The sequence below is a fragment of the Saccostrea echinata genome, unplaced genomic scaffold (genome assembly GCF_033153115.1).
Source record: "Saccostrea echinata isolate AGI-Se365-2 ecotype Australia unplaced genomic scaffold, CSIRO_AGI_Sech_v1 ptg000012l, whole genome shotgun sequence".
NCBI lineage: Eukaryota > Metazoa > Mollusca > Bivalvia > Ostreida > Ostreidae > Saccostrea > Saccostrea echinata.
In genome coordinates, this window is record NW_026889761.1 from 13,088,586 (window position 1) to 13,104,669 (window position 16,084).

Genomic DNA, 16,084 nt, shown 5'->3' on the forward strand with positions numbered 1-16,084 from the left:
ATTTTGCACATCACATTTTTTTTATTAATGCAGTTTCCTACGTTTAGTTTATAGTTTATCGACGATTTTACGTCGGGTTCGACGTTCAGAATCTGGTGTCATGAAAACAAACATTCCAGATCGAGTGATTCAAAGTTTTGAATCTTTTTATACACTGCCTAAACACTGGATAGTGGATAAGTTGAAGCAGCGTTTTTACGATACAAATGGTTTACTTCTCATTTACAATAGTTAGGCAGTAAGTTTGGGTCGTTTTTTCTTCCTTAAAACACTTTTAAGAGTATTTAAATCAACTCATGGCATTTGTACATGACAGTGTTACGAAACATAGATCACAGATATTTCAATAAATTTTTACAAAGTTTTAAATTTGCCTAATCTTTTAAAAATTATACAGTATATTTTTTATATGTAGTGTAAGCAATTTGGGAAATGCCAAGTATTTATTTCACCATGATAATTACTTGGTATATGCTTACATTGTTACTGTGGGTTGTAAGTACGTTCGCCCTAAAATATTTGTTCGCCCTTGACGCCGTTCGCCCAGAGTCCGATCGCCCTAAAACTTGTTCGCACAGGGTCCGTTTGCCCTTTTTATACTGCAGAAAGTTGAATAATGGACCAACGGATTTTTTTTCAATAAATTATATTTTTATTTCTTATTTATTTACTTGTGAAATTATCGTGAAAAGGCTTATTATCAAATCCTTGCTCATCCGCTGCTCAGCTCCATAATGAGCCTATTAACGTCTCAGTCCTTTAATTGTTTTCAAAACATAACGCAGATTGTAAAATAAAAAACATGGATATGAACCTCCAAATTACAGTGACGTTATTAAGTATAATTAAATCAATTAAGCATGTAAAATGCATTAATATCAAATTTGAATTATTAAATTAAGATTAAATTTAAAAAAAATTTACTTTATCAACATTTAAAAAAAAAACAAGTCGTAAAATATTGAATTAAATTGATAATAGATGTTTAATATTTGCTATATACTGTATATATATTAGGGCGAACGAGATATAGGGCAAACAAGAATTATGGCGAACAGACCCTGCATGAACGGACTCATGCAAACAGGTAGATAGGGCGAACGTACCCGATAGGGTTACTGTATACATTGGGACCAGTCGCTCAAATGGGATAATATAACCCGCTTGAGATATAATATGAGAAATTGAATATCAATTTACAGTGCAAAAAATTAAGAAATTTTGTTTGACCTTGAATGTTGTAAATCCGCATAAGCAACAACTTTTGGTAAATAAGCTAACAGTATCTATTACAACTGTAACGGTAAAGGAAAAAAAAAGTATGGCTAGCCTGGGAATTGAACCCTGGACCCCTGAATTACTAGTCAGGAACTCTACTGACTATAAGCTATCCATACCAATATCCATATGTCCCAAACCATTAAACACTTAAGTTTATGGATTTGAACTCAAAAAAGTTTTGGATCTTTTTGAGGGATCATCTCTTAAACAGAAGGGGAAAAAACATGTTCACCAAAAGTTTTTTTTTTTTTTTAGCTGTTCTTATGCATGCAGATCTATAGTATTTATTGCTCAAAAAAAATTATATTTTTTTCCTGTAAATTTATGTCCCCTTTGGGGAATTAGTCCCAAGCTGTTGAACAGCTGTTAATTGAAGTTTTTTTTTTTTTTTTGCCAGTGGAGAAACATCATACAACAGAGAAAGAGTAATTCAAGGTACTTGTATTTTAATAAAAGTTACTTGTGATTTATATATTGCAATAAAAAGTTAGAAATGTCAGCAATTGTCTAAAAGTAAGAATAGGATTTAATTTAGAGTCCAATGTGTTAAGGTACCTTTATAAAGCAGGTATGCTACATTTATGTTTCTAGCCTAATCACCATCTTAAATACTGTAGTGTAAGCATACTTGCAGGTATTTTAGTGATAATCATATTTTAGAACCTACATGTACATGTTTTGCACTGCTTCATGTCCACTAATTTATGTACATGCTAATACATGATTTAAACTTATACTTGTCCTTTTCAAGACTCAGTTGTTCTAATATTTATGATTGCACTATTCAGTTGAAGAGGAAGATTGCACTAAATTTGAGTGTGCTAATTTATGTGCATTTAAAGTAATTATAAATAAAAATATATATCATTCACAGTATAGATGTAATATTTTATAGTAATTAAGATGGAGGTATCCATGTTTTCTAGTTGAAATTCTGTAGGATCATTCTAATGTATTTAACTCCTAGGACCAATATCATTCTGTTCACTGTTGAAAGATATTCAAAAATGAAGTGATAATTCAATGTGTTGATGCATACCAGTTCATAGCATGGAGCACAGTAAAATAACAATTTAGATGAAATCTACAGAACACCTCTTAAGAACAATTCAAAATTGAATATACAGTGTAGTATTTAAATCTCCATCAAACTTATCTTTTAACACTATAATCATTTTTACTTTATCCAATAGTACATGGATGTTGTGATGAGATAAATCTGTTGGTGATTACATGTAGCTTATGGATTAATATTCTTGTTCAGAGAAAAGTGAATGCTTTAATTCTCTCCATTCATCAATTTATATAAATCAGCAAGAAGAAGTAAGGATAGTGATTTTACTCTGATATCATGATTTTAAATGTGTGGAACACCGTAAATTAATGATATATATACTTTCATAATTTTTACTTGTGTATGTTTCTATTCTGCGTAGGTCAGACTGACATTCCGTTGTCAGGTATTGGACATGAACAAGCTCATCGTGTGGCAGAGAGACTTCAGAATGAACAGTACAGTCACATTTTTTCCAGTGATTTGTCGAGGGCTCAAGAGACTGCGGAAGCCATTATAAAGAGTAATGCAGCCAGTAACTGTCAGCTCAGTTTGGACAAAAGGCTCAGAGAGAGGGTTATTTTACTTTTTGATTTCTTCAAAACATTAATATTTGTGTGTGTATTTTTTTTTCATGAACAAATTCTTCACTATTAATATTTGGTAGTTAAATGTATTACCCTTTGATTCCATTTTGCAAAGAAAAACTGATTTATCTCACTTTTGTCTTTGGGAAATTTACGGTGCCTTTTGCCTTTATGGTCTGTACCTTTGTCATTTCTATGTTTTAAATTGATTACTTAGTGAAAAAACTACATGAAGGAAGGTCTTTTCTCTGTTTATCCTTTGGTTGACTCCACAAGGGAAGTAACTCAATTTAAGAGTGCATTCATTTGAGGATTTTATGATGCAGGCTCATTTTCTGTTAATATTTTTTAACAGAGATTTGGAGAATATGAAGGGAGGCCTTCTGAGGAGTTAATGGAGGCTGCCAATAGAATATCTCCTCATTCGTGGACAGACTTCAACCCTCCCGGAGGTGAAACTCTTCAACAGGTGATTGTTTTACAAATACTGTATGTGTACTTTAAAAAGCGGACTTCATATTTTAGCAGCTTTGGCGCAGACAACAATGCGCTAATTCATGAATACTGCTAAGAAATCATTTATAGATACAATATACAGCACGGACATGTATAACGCTAATTCATGATTTCGCCAACAACTCCGTAACCAGGGATTAACCAGTAAATTTTGAAAACGCCAATTTATGTACACGTACAGTAGTCTATTGTCTGGAACGTTCTCAAATACATATACCTATCTTATCGGTATATATAAACTTTGAATTTTATCCTGGTTTTAATTTGACCAGACACAATTATTGTCCTGTTTTGAATTTGTCGCTGACAACAAGGGAGAGAGGAGCACAAATAAAATGAGGAGGGGAGATTGCCCTGTATAAAGTATGTAAACCTCCTATAGTTTATGACACTCAGGGCGTAATATCTGTTGCCTGCAGATTTGGTAAAGGACCCTGTCCCAAGTGGAAATTGGCTTTTCCCCCCACAAAAAATTAAGGTAAAATTTCCCAAATGACTAGCAGATTGCTTTTTTTTCGCAGTGCTTTTTATCAACAATTCTGAATTTTGAGATTATACAGAAAAGTACATAAAGAATATAAGCCTATAATCTCACCGTCTATCCTACATGAAAACAGAATTCCGTATAGCAAGAATTTTTAGCGGGGTGCTAATTTTGGCTTAACTTTGCAGTTTTGTAGTAGGCCGCTAAAATTTTAATCGCTAAATTTGCACCCTTGCTTATAAATACTGAATACAAGAAAAGTAACTGAAATAACTTTGATCAGTTTGTTGTTAACCGTTTTATCTTTCTGTGTTATTGTTTTTTACTCAAACTCTTGAAAAAATTGGTATTCAAATGTTTACTGTAAAAGCAGAAATATTTGTTGGGATTAAATTTCATTAATTTTGTTGCTAACAGTTATCAACGAAATTAAATAACTCACGAAATTTTTATTTGACTATATGTTGAATAGGTTTATTCTCAAAACAACGAAATTAAATGCTCATGAAACCTTTTAAGATGAAAATTTAACAAAATTTATCCCCATGTAAATTTTTGCTTCATAGTATTAAACATACTGAAACCAACTGAAAGATGAATTTCCTCTCTTTTGCAATGTCATGGAACTCTGTGTCTGCCAAAAATGGCTCCACCAAAATTATTGGCATGCCTTTGAGCAAACAAAACACCAAATTTTACACCCACTAAAGAAACCCACTTGCAAACATCTGTTTTTTGTGTGGATCCAAATTTGATTTTTGATGATATGTTGTGTGTTGGAGTGATAATATGAGTCATTTTTTTTATTTATTTAAACAATATTTTATTATGATTAAACATAACTGGATTGGACAGCAGGCACTGCCTATATAAGTCCTCTCCTTTATGCCCCTGTAATCAAAGATTTAGGGGCATATAGTTTTTGCCCTGTCCATCTGTCTAGCTGTCTATCTGTTTGTCCACAAAACTTTTACCTTGGCCATAACTTTTGATTGGTTGGAGATATGGCTTTCAAATTTCACATGTGTATTCCTTTTAACAAGGCCTTTCTTTAGGTATCAACATATTTGACCCCTTGACCTTGACGTTTGACCTCCTATTGCAAAAATTTTACCACACTTCAACCTTGGCCATAACTTTTGAATGGTTGGTGCTAGGGCTTTCATACTTCACCTGTTCTTTCCTTGTGACAAGACCTTTCCTTGGGTACAAATATTATTGACCTCTTGACCTTGGAGCAACTTTACAAAAACTTTTTCCTTGGCCATAACTTTTGAAGGGTTGAGGTTCATATTTCACATGTGTATTCATTGTGATAAGACCTTCCCTAGGGTACCAAGGTACTTCTCTTTCGTCTCAATATTAGCTAAGTACAGACTTAGCTCCCATCTGTAACATCTGTACAGTGTTGCGCATTAAGTACGCAATATTCAGTCAAAATTTGTTATCTCGGACTTGATGAGTTTGAGAAAAAACTTCTAGATATCCAAGGATTGGATATATTGATCGAGGTTAAAATACATAAAAAAAGGTGGTAAAATTTCCAATTCACTTTGATATATCCATGTTATTCAAGAAATCATTAAGATAATAAAGTTTATAACTGTACTTTGAAGACCGAGTTAACATTCATCACCAATATTCTCTATCCTATGTACCTGGTTAATATGTCTTAATTGTTTGCTTCATGCTGCAGCAGAGTATTAAATAAAAATGAGGTTTTTTTTTCTGAAATTGGTATATTTTATTTTTCAGGTGCATGACAGAGCCATCTCATTTTTCAATGATCTTTGCAAAAAACTAGTAAATGAAAAGTCAAATACAAAAAATGAGTAAGTAAACAATGGAATTATATACAAAAAAAGTCTTAAGTGTAACTGTAATGATGTAGAGTAGCTGTAATGACTGTTAATCACTTTTTATTTTCATGTAATTTGCCGAGAGGTCTGTTCACAAAAATTTCATTCTTATGTATATTTTTATTAGTACATGTATAGATTATATAAACCAATAACAGACCTGCCTACCCTTCCGCTTTTGGCGTAATTCTTCCGCTTTTTACCAAGAAATTACGCTGTTACGCCATGAAATTTAATTTTACGCTTTTAAATATTTTTACTAGACAACTTAATGAATTGCTAACTTTGGAGTTAAAGTAAAGGCTTTCCTAAATAAAAACGAGAAGATAATTAATACTAATTAATAGAGGGTTTCGATTCTTCAGGATATGATTATTTAATATACAAACAACATATGTAATATACCTTGTAGTTATGCCTTTTAAACGGGTAGCATGCCAAAATTAAGGGAAAAAACACTTTTGAATGAAATGTGCAATAAGTCAGTTTAATTTTCAATTCCGTTTATTCTTACATTGCTTAGAACAAGATAGAAACAAGTAAATGTAAGTAAATCAAAAACAAAATAGCGCAATAATGTACAATTTGTATTAACATACAAATGAATATGTGATTTTCTATAAATTTTCCAAAAGTTCATTAGGCATGTAAGTTAAATAAGTTTGATATAACTGCATTTAGGATACCAGTTAAACAACACATGGACTTTTTGTGAACAAACGATTTGAAAACGGAACATTCATGCTTACTTTGTTCAATGATGTACAATTACAGGTTTATTTAGACATAATAATATCATTGCAAAACATCAAACTAGGGAAACATAAAAGATTACACCTTTACCTCTGAAATTCCGCCAAAATGAGTATTGAAATTACACCCTCGCAATGAAAAGGGTAGGCAGGTCTGCAATAACCAGAATTTGTGAAAATTTTGTCTTGCCAAATACCTATTTTGCGAAAATAAGGTGTCACAAAAATTTGGTGATCTACAGTAGTAAAAATGATTCTTTATATTACATTTCAGAAAACGAAGTCATTCTGAGAGTGAATCATTATATTCTAGTCAAGCAGTAGGGAATAAAAAATCAGCCAAGTCTATAAAAACTGCCTCTCCTAAGACAATTCAAGGTAGAGTGATGGATATTGGAGAAATTATTCTGCCAAACACAGTTACAATGGACAATATAAATCTAGTTACAAGTGCAGGTAACTCTAGCACACATGAAGAAAATGACAAAGAATTTATTGTTTTTCAAGATGATACTAATTCTGAAAGTTCTGGAAAATCAAAAAAGTTTGAAAAATCGAAGGATCATCTTTCAACAAAATCTCAGTGTGACAAGAAACATAATGGTTTTACTGCAACATTTCTTCAGAAAGGGAGACCTTTAAAAGATTTTATCAGTGACGCTGAAAGTATGGAGGAATGGCCCACTGTTGCAGATGTTCTTGTAGTCAGCCATGGGGGCCTCATCAAAGAACTAGTCAAGTTTTTTATTGAAAAACTGAATTGTAAAATGCCAGCAGGCAACAGAAATGGACTGCGAATCTATCATAACTGCAGCGTTTCCAAATTCCTTGTGTCTTTACCAAATGAGAATCGTTCTGACCGTAGAGTCACTTGTTTATTTTCAAATAGCAAAGAACATTTACAGGGTCTAGGCATTGAGTTTGCAGAAGGGAAATACTGAAAATGACTCTTAACCCCAACTGACCCTCTTCCCCTCCTTCACCCATATTTAATGTTTAATTGGTCCAAAATATATATTTTAAACAAGAGCATGAATTAATAGGACCTTTTTAGACAAGCTTGATAACAATTTTGTGTGGGAGTTTTATATAAATTGTTATAAATTTAGAAAGTATTTTTATAAATCTTATTTTCCATAAATCTTAATAGAGAAATGTTTGCTGGTACTTTTTAGGGAAGTCAGACAAAGACTGTAAGCACCTATGTTGTACTCAAAAACCATCCTCTACTGGCTTAGATATTTATCCAAGTTTATTTCAGTCATCTGATGGTGGTGCTGGAGTAGTGGTGGTGGTGGTGGTGGTGGTAGTTGTGGTTGGAACTGTAGGATCAGCTGAATAAAAATGTACAGAAAAAAAGTAAATTTAAATGTCAATAACAAGAAAAACAACACATGTGTTGATCAAAAGTTTCATAAGAATTATGCAAGAAGAAGTTGTGGGTAACACAGTTATATGCTTTTATTTTTCAAAGTTATTTAAAATTCATACATTCTGTGATTGAACATAAGACTTGACATGTACCAACCCAGAACATGATATGAAACTTGGATTTTAAATACTCATCCAGTTGTATCTCAACTCTCATAACTCTGGCCACAGAGAAATAGATAAGGCAACATCTCTCTGCTAAATTGACATATGCCTTAAATTTTACTACATTTTAAGAACAGTGTCTTCAATCTTCAGCTATGACCATGTGAAGCCTTAGACTGTCTTTTTAGCTCCCCTGAGCCGAAGGCTTAGGTGAGTTTTTCTGATTGAAATTTGTTCGTTTTCATTGCCGTAAACTTTTCACATTTTCATCTTCCTCTCCAGAATGACAGGACCAATTTCAACCAATATTGGCACAAAGTATCCTTGGGTAAAGGGAATTCAAGTTTTTTCAAATGAAGGGCCAAACCATCTTCCAAGGAGACATAATTAAGAAACAGTAAAAATTGGGTGGGGTCATTTACAAATCTTCCTCTCAGGAACCACTGGGCCAGAGAAGATGAAATTTATAAGAAAGCTTTCTGACATAGTGTAGATTCAAATTTTTTCAAATCAGGACCCCTAGGGGTAGGATGTGGCCACTACAGGTGACCAAAGTTTTAAATTGGTATATATAGGAAAAATCTTTTAAAATCTTCTCAAGAACTGCAAAGCCATGAATCAGTCATGTTTATATGGAATCATCCATAGGTAGTGTAGATTCAAGTTTATTCAAATCATGACCCCAGAGGATTGGGTGGGGCTACAATTGGTGATCAAGTTTTACATGAGAATATATATAGCAAAAAAGAATCTTTTGATGAAGATCAAGAAAGGTCATTTTGTAACTCAGGTGAGCGTTGTGGCCCATGGGCCTTTTGTTTTATGCACTCCATATATTTTCATCCCCTTTATACATGTATATCTATGGAAAATCAAGTCATTGATTCTTATCTGAGAAGCTTATTTAATGTTTGCCATGTTCAGGAGGTGCTTCGTACAAAATAGTGTCAGGATGTGTTGATAATTTTAAATATGAATCTGAAACTTCTATACCATTCTCAAACTTATAACTGTACACAGTTGTGTCACTGTCAAACTTACTGTACACAGTTGTGTCACTGTCAAACTTACTGTACACTGCTGTGTCACTGCTGGAGGCAAAGGTGTCTAAATTTGTAAAATGTCGCTTTAACTGGAAACAATCACGAGATCTGCCATTGTAAAATATAACTTTGCAGTCTATACTGGAACATTGAGACAGACAGTCCAGGAGGCTGTCCACTTCCGTTGGTGCACTGAGTTCACTACTGACCAGTATGCTGTTTTGTTTCTCTGGTAACTGTTGAAAACTGTGCACCTCAGTTACACACATAATGGAATCTGTGATAAAAGTGGGTTCATCTATTAGATATTGTTTTTCTGGAATGTTATTTTTTCCCCATAACCTTTTCATATTTCCGTTATTTACCGATCATGACAAGGAGCACATGACGGGTGTGACCGGTTAGCAGGGGATGCTCACTCCTCCATGGCTCCTGATCCCACTTCTGACTTTTTTTGGAGGTCTGTGTTTGCTTTACTCTCGGTTTGTATTGTTTTAATGGACTTTGAGCTTGAATACTGTTCGTTATCTCAATATTTCATTTTGTCATTTGTTTTTTCCAAAACTACCGAGTCAGTAAAGATGGTAAAAAGTATCTTTGGGTGAAGGCTATTTAATTTTTTGTTCACTTTCAAATTATATAAGGAATGTCATCTTGAAGGAAAGGTGATAATATAAGTAGTGAAAATGTGATAAGGAAATTGAAATTTCTTTTAAAGAAACTCAGGATTATCTTTAACAACAAAATTCACAAGCATAGTTAAACTGGTGAAGAGGGAAAACATAGGGAAAAAACTTGGAATGGCCTTACATAACAATGCTTTGTCACATTAACTGTGTGCTTGATGTAATGTAATTTTAAGCCCCCTTTGTTCTTGTGGAAGAGTGGAGGATACTCATCAGTATTTTGGTAATGGACCTTCTTTTGGATACCAATAATTTTGACCTTAGAGTTTGACCTACATGTACTTTTGAAAAATTTTAACCTTGGCCATAACTTTTGAATGGTTAGTGTGAGGGCTTTCATACTTCACATGTGTTATCCTTGTGACAAGACCTTCCTTTGGATACCATTAACTTTGACTATTTGACCTTGACCTAGAAGTTTGACCTACTTTTGAAAAACTTTGAAAAAACCTTGGCCATAGCTTTTGAACTGTTGGTGCTAGGGATTTCATACTTCATATATGCAATTCTTGTGACAAGAACTTACTTTGGATATCAACAACTTTGACCCTTTGACGTTGACCTTGGAGTTTGACCTATTTTTGAAAAACTTTAACCTTGGACATATCTTTTGAATGGTTGGTGCTAGGGCTTTCATATTTCACATGTGTATTTCTTGTGAGAAGGCCTTTCCTTGGGCACCATTAATTTTCATCTTGATGTTTGAATTTCTTTCGAAAAACTTTAACCTTTTCCATATCTTTTCAATGGTTGCTGTTAGGGCTTTCATATTTCACAGGTTTATTCCTTGGGACAAGACCTTACTTTGGGTACCAACATATTTGATTGCTTTTGAGAAAGTTTAACCTTTGCTATAAGTTGTCAAAGGGGAGCATCAGTGTTTCACAAACACATCTTGTAACTTTTATGGGCTGTAGATTCAAATTGTTGCACACAAAAAAATCAATTTCAAGCTTCATTTTGAGACTTGTCTAATCAAATAATAATTTTAAGAGGTTACTCCTAACTGAGGAGCGGATATCCTCAATGAGCTACAAAGTGGCCCTAGACAAAAAGTAGTACAGTTTTTTTTTGTTTTTTTGTTTGTTTGTTTGTTTGTTTGTTTGTATAGCTTTATCTTTTTTCTCCTATATTTGGTGATTTTGTGTTTTCATTACCATTTATTAATCTTTTAAAGTAGAACTACAACTTGCCGTTGGAGATGCAATCTATCTAATGTGCCATTAAGAGATGCAATCTAACATTTGAACGTTGGAGGAATGCTACTTTTAATCTTTAATGAGAAGGAAACTATTGCTTCAACGTACACAAGTGTCAATTGCTAAGTGTGAATGACGATTTCAATTCTGATTTATATCTCTCTTTTGATCATAGTACAATTAATGAACTCTGCTATTAATTACAAATCTTTCGATTTTTTTCGACTTACAGTAGGTGAGACATGCTTTTATTTACGACCGACCCCTCGCTAGAATTTGTTTGTGCAAACGCAGGCCTATCAAATGGGTAGTATACAGTGCTTTATACTATATTTAAGGAATCACTGTCTAGTTTGTTTGGGTATGCCAGGCATTAACAACATTTGTGAACGTGGATAATTTGCATAAAGCCCGTTATGCATAAATTATCTCACGTTTCCAACTGTCGTTAATGACAACTGTGCAATATATTTTTATCTTTTTTCCAAACCTAATTCAAAATTGTCAAAAACTGAACATGATTTTGATATAAAAAAGATATGCAAGGCAAAAACATTTCTGATCTTTAACTTGTGTTTTGAAGTACAGTGTAACCCCCACCACCTTTACAATCAAGAAATAAACATTCTAAAAAGACTGACACAAAATCGCAATTCAAGCCTCATCCCATCTTAATGCAGAAATGATAGAATTTTTTTTTTTTTAATATTTATTTTAAAAATACAGTGACACAAATAAGTTATGCAGAGAAGTGCTTTTGTTTTTAGTTTTGAAACAAGATGTGTTTGTGAAGCACTGATGGTCGTGTATGGCAGCATATGGCCAAGATGAGATATTCTCAAGAGCAAGACAAACTCTAAGGCCAAAGGATCAAAGTAAATGGTGCCTAAGGGAAGGTCTATTCACAAGAACTACATTTGTGAAATATGAATGCCATAGCACCAACCATTCAAAAGTTATGGATAAGGTCAAAGTTTTCTTCTAAAGTAAGTCAAACTCCAAGGTCAAATCCAAGAGGTCAAAGGGTCAAAATAAATGGTGCCCATGAAAACGTCTTGTCACAAGGAATACAAATTGGACGTATGAAAGTCCTAGCACTAATCGTTCAAAAGTTATGAGCAAGATTAAAGTTTTTTTGAAGTAGGTCAAACTCAAAGGTCAAGGTCATAGAGTAAAAAATTGTTGGTACCGAAGGAAAGGTCTTGTTACATGAAAGACCTTGCACCAATCGTTCAAAAGTTATGGCTAAGGTTAAAGTTTGGTAAAAATTTTGCGAAAGTGGCTCCAAGGTCAAGTCCAAGTGGTCAAATATGTTGGTATCCAAAGAAGGGACTTGTCACAAGGAATACACATGTGAATATGAAATCCATGACTCCAACCAATCAAAAGTTATGGAAAAGATTAAACTTTTTGCGGACAGACAGACGGACGGAGAGAGCAAAAATTATATGCCCCCGAAACTTCAATTACGGGGGGGCATAAAAACCAAAAATTTTAGTGAGGCATTTGTATCTTGTATCACTTGCCTCAATGGTTGCTACGACCTTGAATGACAGCCGCGGGACATTGACATCCATATTAGGCTCTTGACCTTTCACTTGGCGAAATTTGCATTCAGTTGTAATTATCGAGAAATCGCACACGTAACTTTCAAATAGTTATTACAGAGAAAACAGTTGGAAATGTAAATTTCATAGTCGTAAAAGCCTTAGCAGATTAAAATCAAGTATGATCGATGCATACCGTTTCCATTTATCAAGAAGTTAGATTAAATAAGAAAATGTCTTTGTTTGCTAGCTTAATTTTTAACCCGAAATTCCAAACAATCAGTAGACACGTCCTAAACAACACATTTTCTCTCACTCCGTGTTCAATGCAAAATTTTTCCAAACAATGAATGTTGAAACATACCCCCCCCCCCCCGTGTCAGTATTGAAAAGGAACGATCTGAAATTTAGAGTGTAGGATAGTAAAAATGTGCACTAGTTAGGGGCAATCACAGTACTGAGTTTAATCTCTTTCAGACCTCGATATCAATAGAGGTCATCTACCTTTAATGGTACATGTACCAGTGTCTCAAGTTTGGTGTCTGTCAATGATATTGAGCGCACAATATCTTCTTATATTAATTTCATACATAATATACAAATATAGCCCTTTCATGAAGTCTTTCTATAGTTATATCTACTTCTCCGAAAAGCATATCGACCGAGCACGAAGTGCGAGGTCGATATCCTTTTCTGTGACGTGGTATATCTATGAATTGACCGAATGAAAGGGCTACATTTGTTACATTATTTTCTACAAAGCTACATTTGTTATATTATTTTTTTAAAAGGAGATTGTCAAAATGTAACGCAAAACAATCTATTATATAAGAAAGTACCGGTAAAACCGAGTATTCGCTGATTAAGCACATTGAAATCTGGAAAAGAATTTTGATTGGTTTGAATGACATATGCCAGCGATCACGTTTATTTTCACACGTAACAAAATTTACCTAATCTTTTATTAGAAAAAACAGGTCTATCCGACTTTTTTCTGTTTATATCTAGAAAGACCAGGTCTATCCCCAGTTCTATATTTCGACACATGATATTAAACGAACGAATGAAAAAACTTAATATCATTTTTATACATTGTAATCAGTTTTTGATATCACGTGTCAAAGCATAGAATGGTGGATAGATTAGCTGGATCTGTCTAATTATAGACATAAAAAACGGACTGAACTGTACTTTTCAATTACAGATTAGGGAAAATTTTTGTTGTTTTTTTTTTTTAAATTTTTTAAATGGCGTGTATCATTCAAACCAATCAAAATTCTTTTCTTTTTTTTTTTTTAATTTTTTTATTTTCCGCCATTCATTTACAATGTTATTAAATATAAATTCCGGATTTTTACGAAATATTCACCCACTAATTCAGTCATCACTAGTATGTAAAGTTGTCATTTCTTTTTTTCTCTCAAAAGTTGGATGTAGGTGATAAATGGGGAATAAATCTATTTTCGAACCTAATTAATATGGATTTTTTTCTGAACATAAAACCAAAATATATTCTCTCTGAAGTTAATGAAGATTAGGTTTTCAAACCTTGAATGATTCTTCTATTACAAGAGTTTAAAGGAATCGATATCCTTTTTTTAAGGCCCCGCTTTAATCCATTTCACATCTTCTATCAAAACGGAAATGTGTTTGTTTCCCATTCGACTGGAATTGAATTGATTTGTCAAGATTTACTCGAAGGCTTTTTTTTTCCATGAGGACAAAACATGTAGTAGAACTATAAGATGACAATTCAGATACTGTATAAAAACAAATTATACAAACAAGGAATAAGTTATTATTTCTCATAACTATGAGAGCAGCTTTTGATTTTTACGATTAATGGTTTGGTGAAGAAAGTAAAGAATTAAATTCTTATCTCTATAACACAAAGTTTAATTTGCATATAAATTGTTCATAGTTCCGAAACAAGTACGGTAAATTTACATTGAAAGGGAAACTAGAAAACTCTGACTGAATGTATCCATTTTACTTTTATTTCTTTTTACATGCACAAAAAAAAGTTCGAAATAAATTAATTTACTAGTATCTTAAAATTCAATGATATTTCTTTCCTAGATTGAGGTTTTACAAAAAAAAGACCTTGTACTGGACACGATGTAAATTGAAGAAATATATGAAAAGATTATTTTGAAATTCCTTCTCATCACAAACCTGTCACTTGAATTTGAAACGTCTTAACAGGCACGTAGTATCGGGGTCGGGGGGGGGGGGGTGTCCAAATATAACTTTTTTTTAACCACCAATAAATATATCAGAAGTGAGCCGAACATTGTATATAAATGGCAAAGACGGTTTTTGAGTGTTTGAGATTTCGAATAAGACGATGGACGGTCTGCGAGGAAACAAATAGGCTTTTAAAAAGTTAGTACATGTAACGTCATTGAAAGTGATGTACACTCTTCACTGTTGCGTAACTTGTAAAAGCAGTTACGCGGTCAAGAATTTGAAAACACCGACAAACTAACTTATGCTTTACTCGCACAGTTGCTAGCAAACAGCCAAACTAAGTGTAAGATGTTATAGAGGCATTTTTAATGAATGGAACTACAGACCATTCGAGAATTAAATGAAGTTATTTTTAGAAACTTAATTTTAGGACGTTGTTTTTGACATTACAATGTTGTTAAGACTGCTCCTTGGTGACAAAACATGTCGATTTTACATGTTTCATCAGATGGAATGAAACTTCACATATAGACAAATAAATGTTTTTACATATGAAAATGAGTTGAATTTAAATTTTCTAAAATTCATATGATGAAGAGCGGCATTGTTTGTAAATTTTTTTTTGTGTGTGTGTTTGTCACCAGCAGAGCAGAGCGACACTTAGGGATCACTTTGCCCGCCGTCTGTCTGTCACATCTTAAAGAACTATTAAAGGTTGAGATTTGATATTTTGCTCATGTATTGCTTGGAAGAATGGCTTACCGACCTCGTGACCTTTGAAATGGACCTTTGACTACTTTTCAAAAAACACCATAGTGCCGATATTAACTTGAGTTTGTGCTATATGACAAGTACACTATTTGTCATAAGACATGTTGCAAAATGTCGGTGTTACAGTCCATGCACTTGACCTTAACCTTTGGTCTATTTTCAAGAATACTTTAAACCGTTGTTATGTCTTATGAATTTTGCGAAGTATGGCTTTATTCACTTAAGAAATAATAGCATTTGTAAACATGCTTATAACCTACTGATATTTTCTTTCAAACGTATTGATAACTTTAACCATAAGTACTGAAATTTAAATGCAATCTGAAATCCCTCGGCCTCTTCCGTCAACAAAGATAAAACCTTGGTTTTTCTCAACTTGACGGAAAAGGCCGAGTGATGTTCTCGACTCAACGGAAATCTGCGGGCATGTTTACAAAGCTTTCCTAAGAAGTGACTTAAGAAAGACCCTAAGAATAATCTTAGGAAAGTTTTAGGATTATCCTAGAACAAATTTAGCATGAAAATCAAAACTGACTTAGGGTCGTCCTAAACTAAAATGTCTGGAGTGCTAAATGGTCG

At 33.3% G+C, this 16,084-nt stretch overlaps 2 protein-coding genes across 2 annotated transcripts; one reads left to right on the plus strand and one right to left on the minus strand.

Annotated features, from left to right (window-relative positions):
* The first annotated feature begins 128 nt into the window (after nucleotides 1-128).
* On the plus strand, nucleotides 129-7,689 carry LOC133185387 (fructose-2,6-bisphosphatase TIGAR-like). Its single transcript, XM_061320556.1, has 6 exons — nucleotides 129-238; nucleotides 1,679-1,716; nucleotides 2,718-2,911; nucleotides 3,278-3,391; nucleotides 5,678-5,754; nucleotides 6,808-7,689. Exons 1-6 carry the CDS (start codon nucleotides 207-209, stop codon nucleotides 7,472-7,474), a joined length of 1,122 nt encoding a protein of 373 aa, XP_061176540.1. The 5' UTR covers nucleotides 129-206; the 3' UTR covers nucleotides 7,475-7,689.
* Nucleotides 7,690-7,744: 55 nt separating this feature from the next.
* On the minus strand, nucleotides 7,745-9,462 carry LOC133185021 (probable serine/threonine-protein kinase smg1). Its single transcript, XM_061320085.1, has 2 exons — nucleotides 9,141-9,462; nucleotides 7,745-7,867 (listed from the first exon to the last, which is right to left on the minus strand). Exons 1-2 carry the CDS (start codon nucleotides 9,460-9,462, stop codon nucleotides 7,791-7,793), a joined length of 399 nt encoding a protein of 132 aa, XP_061176069.1. The 3' UTR covers nucleotides 7,745-7,790.
* Nucleotides 9,463-16,084: the final 6,622 nt, after the last annotated feature.

Excerpts from the sequence above, each read along its gene's own strand:
- LOC133185021 (XM_061320085.1), bottom strand. The coding sequence starts at position 9,462 with ATGAAAAGGTTATGGGGAAAAAATAACATTCCAGAAAAACAATATCTA. Across the intron at positions 7,868-9,140 it reads CAGTGACACAGCAGTGTACA|CTGATCCTACAGTTCCAACC; the intron begins GTAAGTTTGACA and ends ATTTTTATTCAG.
- LOC133185387 (XM_061320556.1), top strand. The coding sequence starts at position 207 with ATGGTTTACTTCTCATTTACAATAGTTAGGCA. Across the intron at positions 2,912-3,277 it reads ACAAAAGGCTCAGAGAGAGG|AGATTTGGAGAATATGAAGG; the intron begins GTTATTTTACTT and ends ATTTTTTAACAG. Across the intron at positions 5,755-6,807 it reads AAGTCAAATACAAAAAATGA|AAAACGAAGTCATTCTGAGA; the intron begins GTAAGTAAACAA and ends ATTACATTTCAG.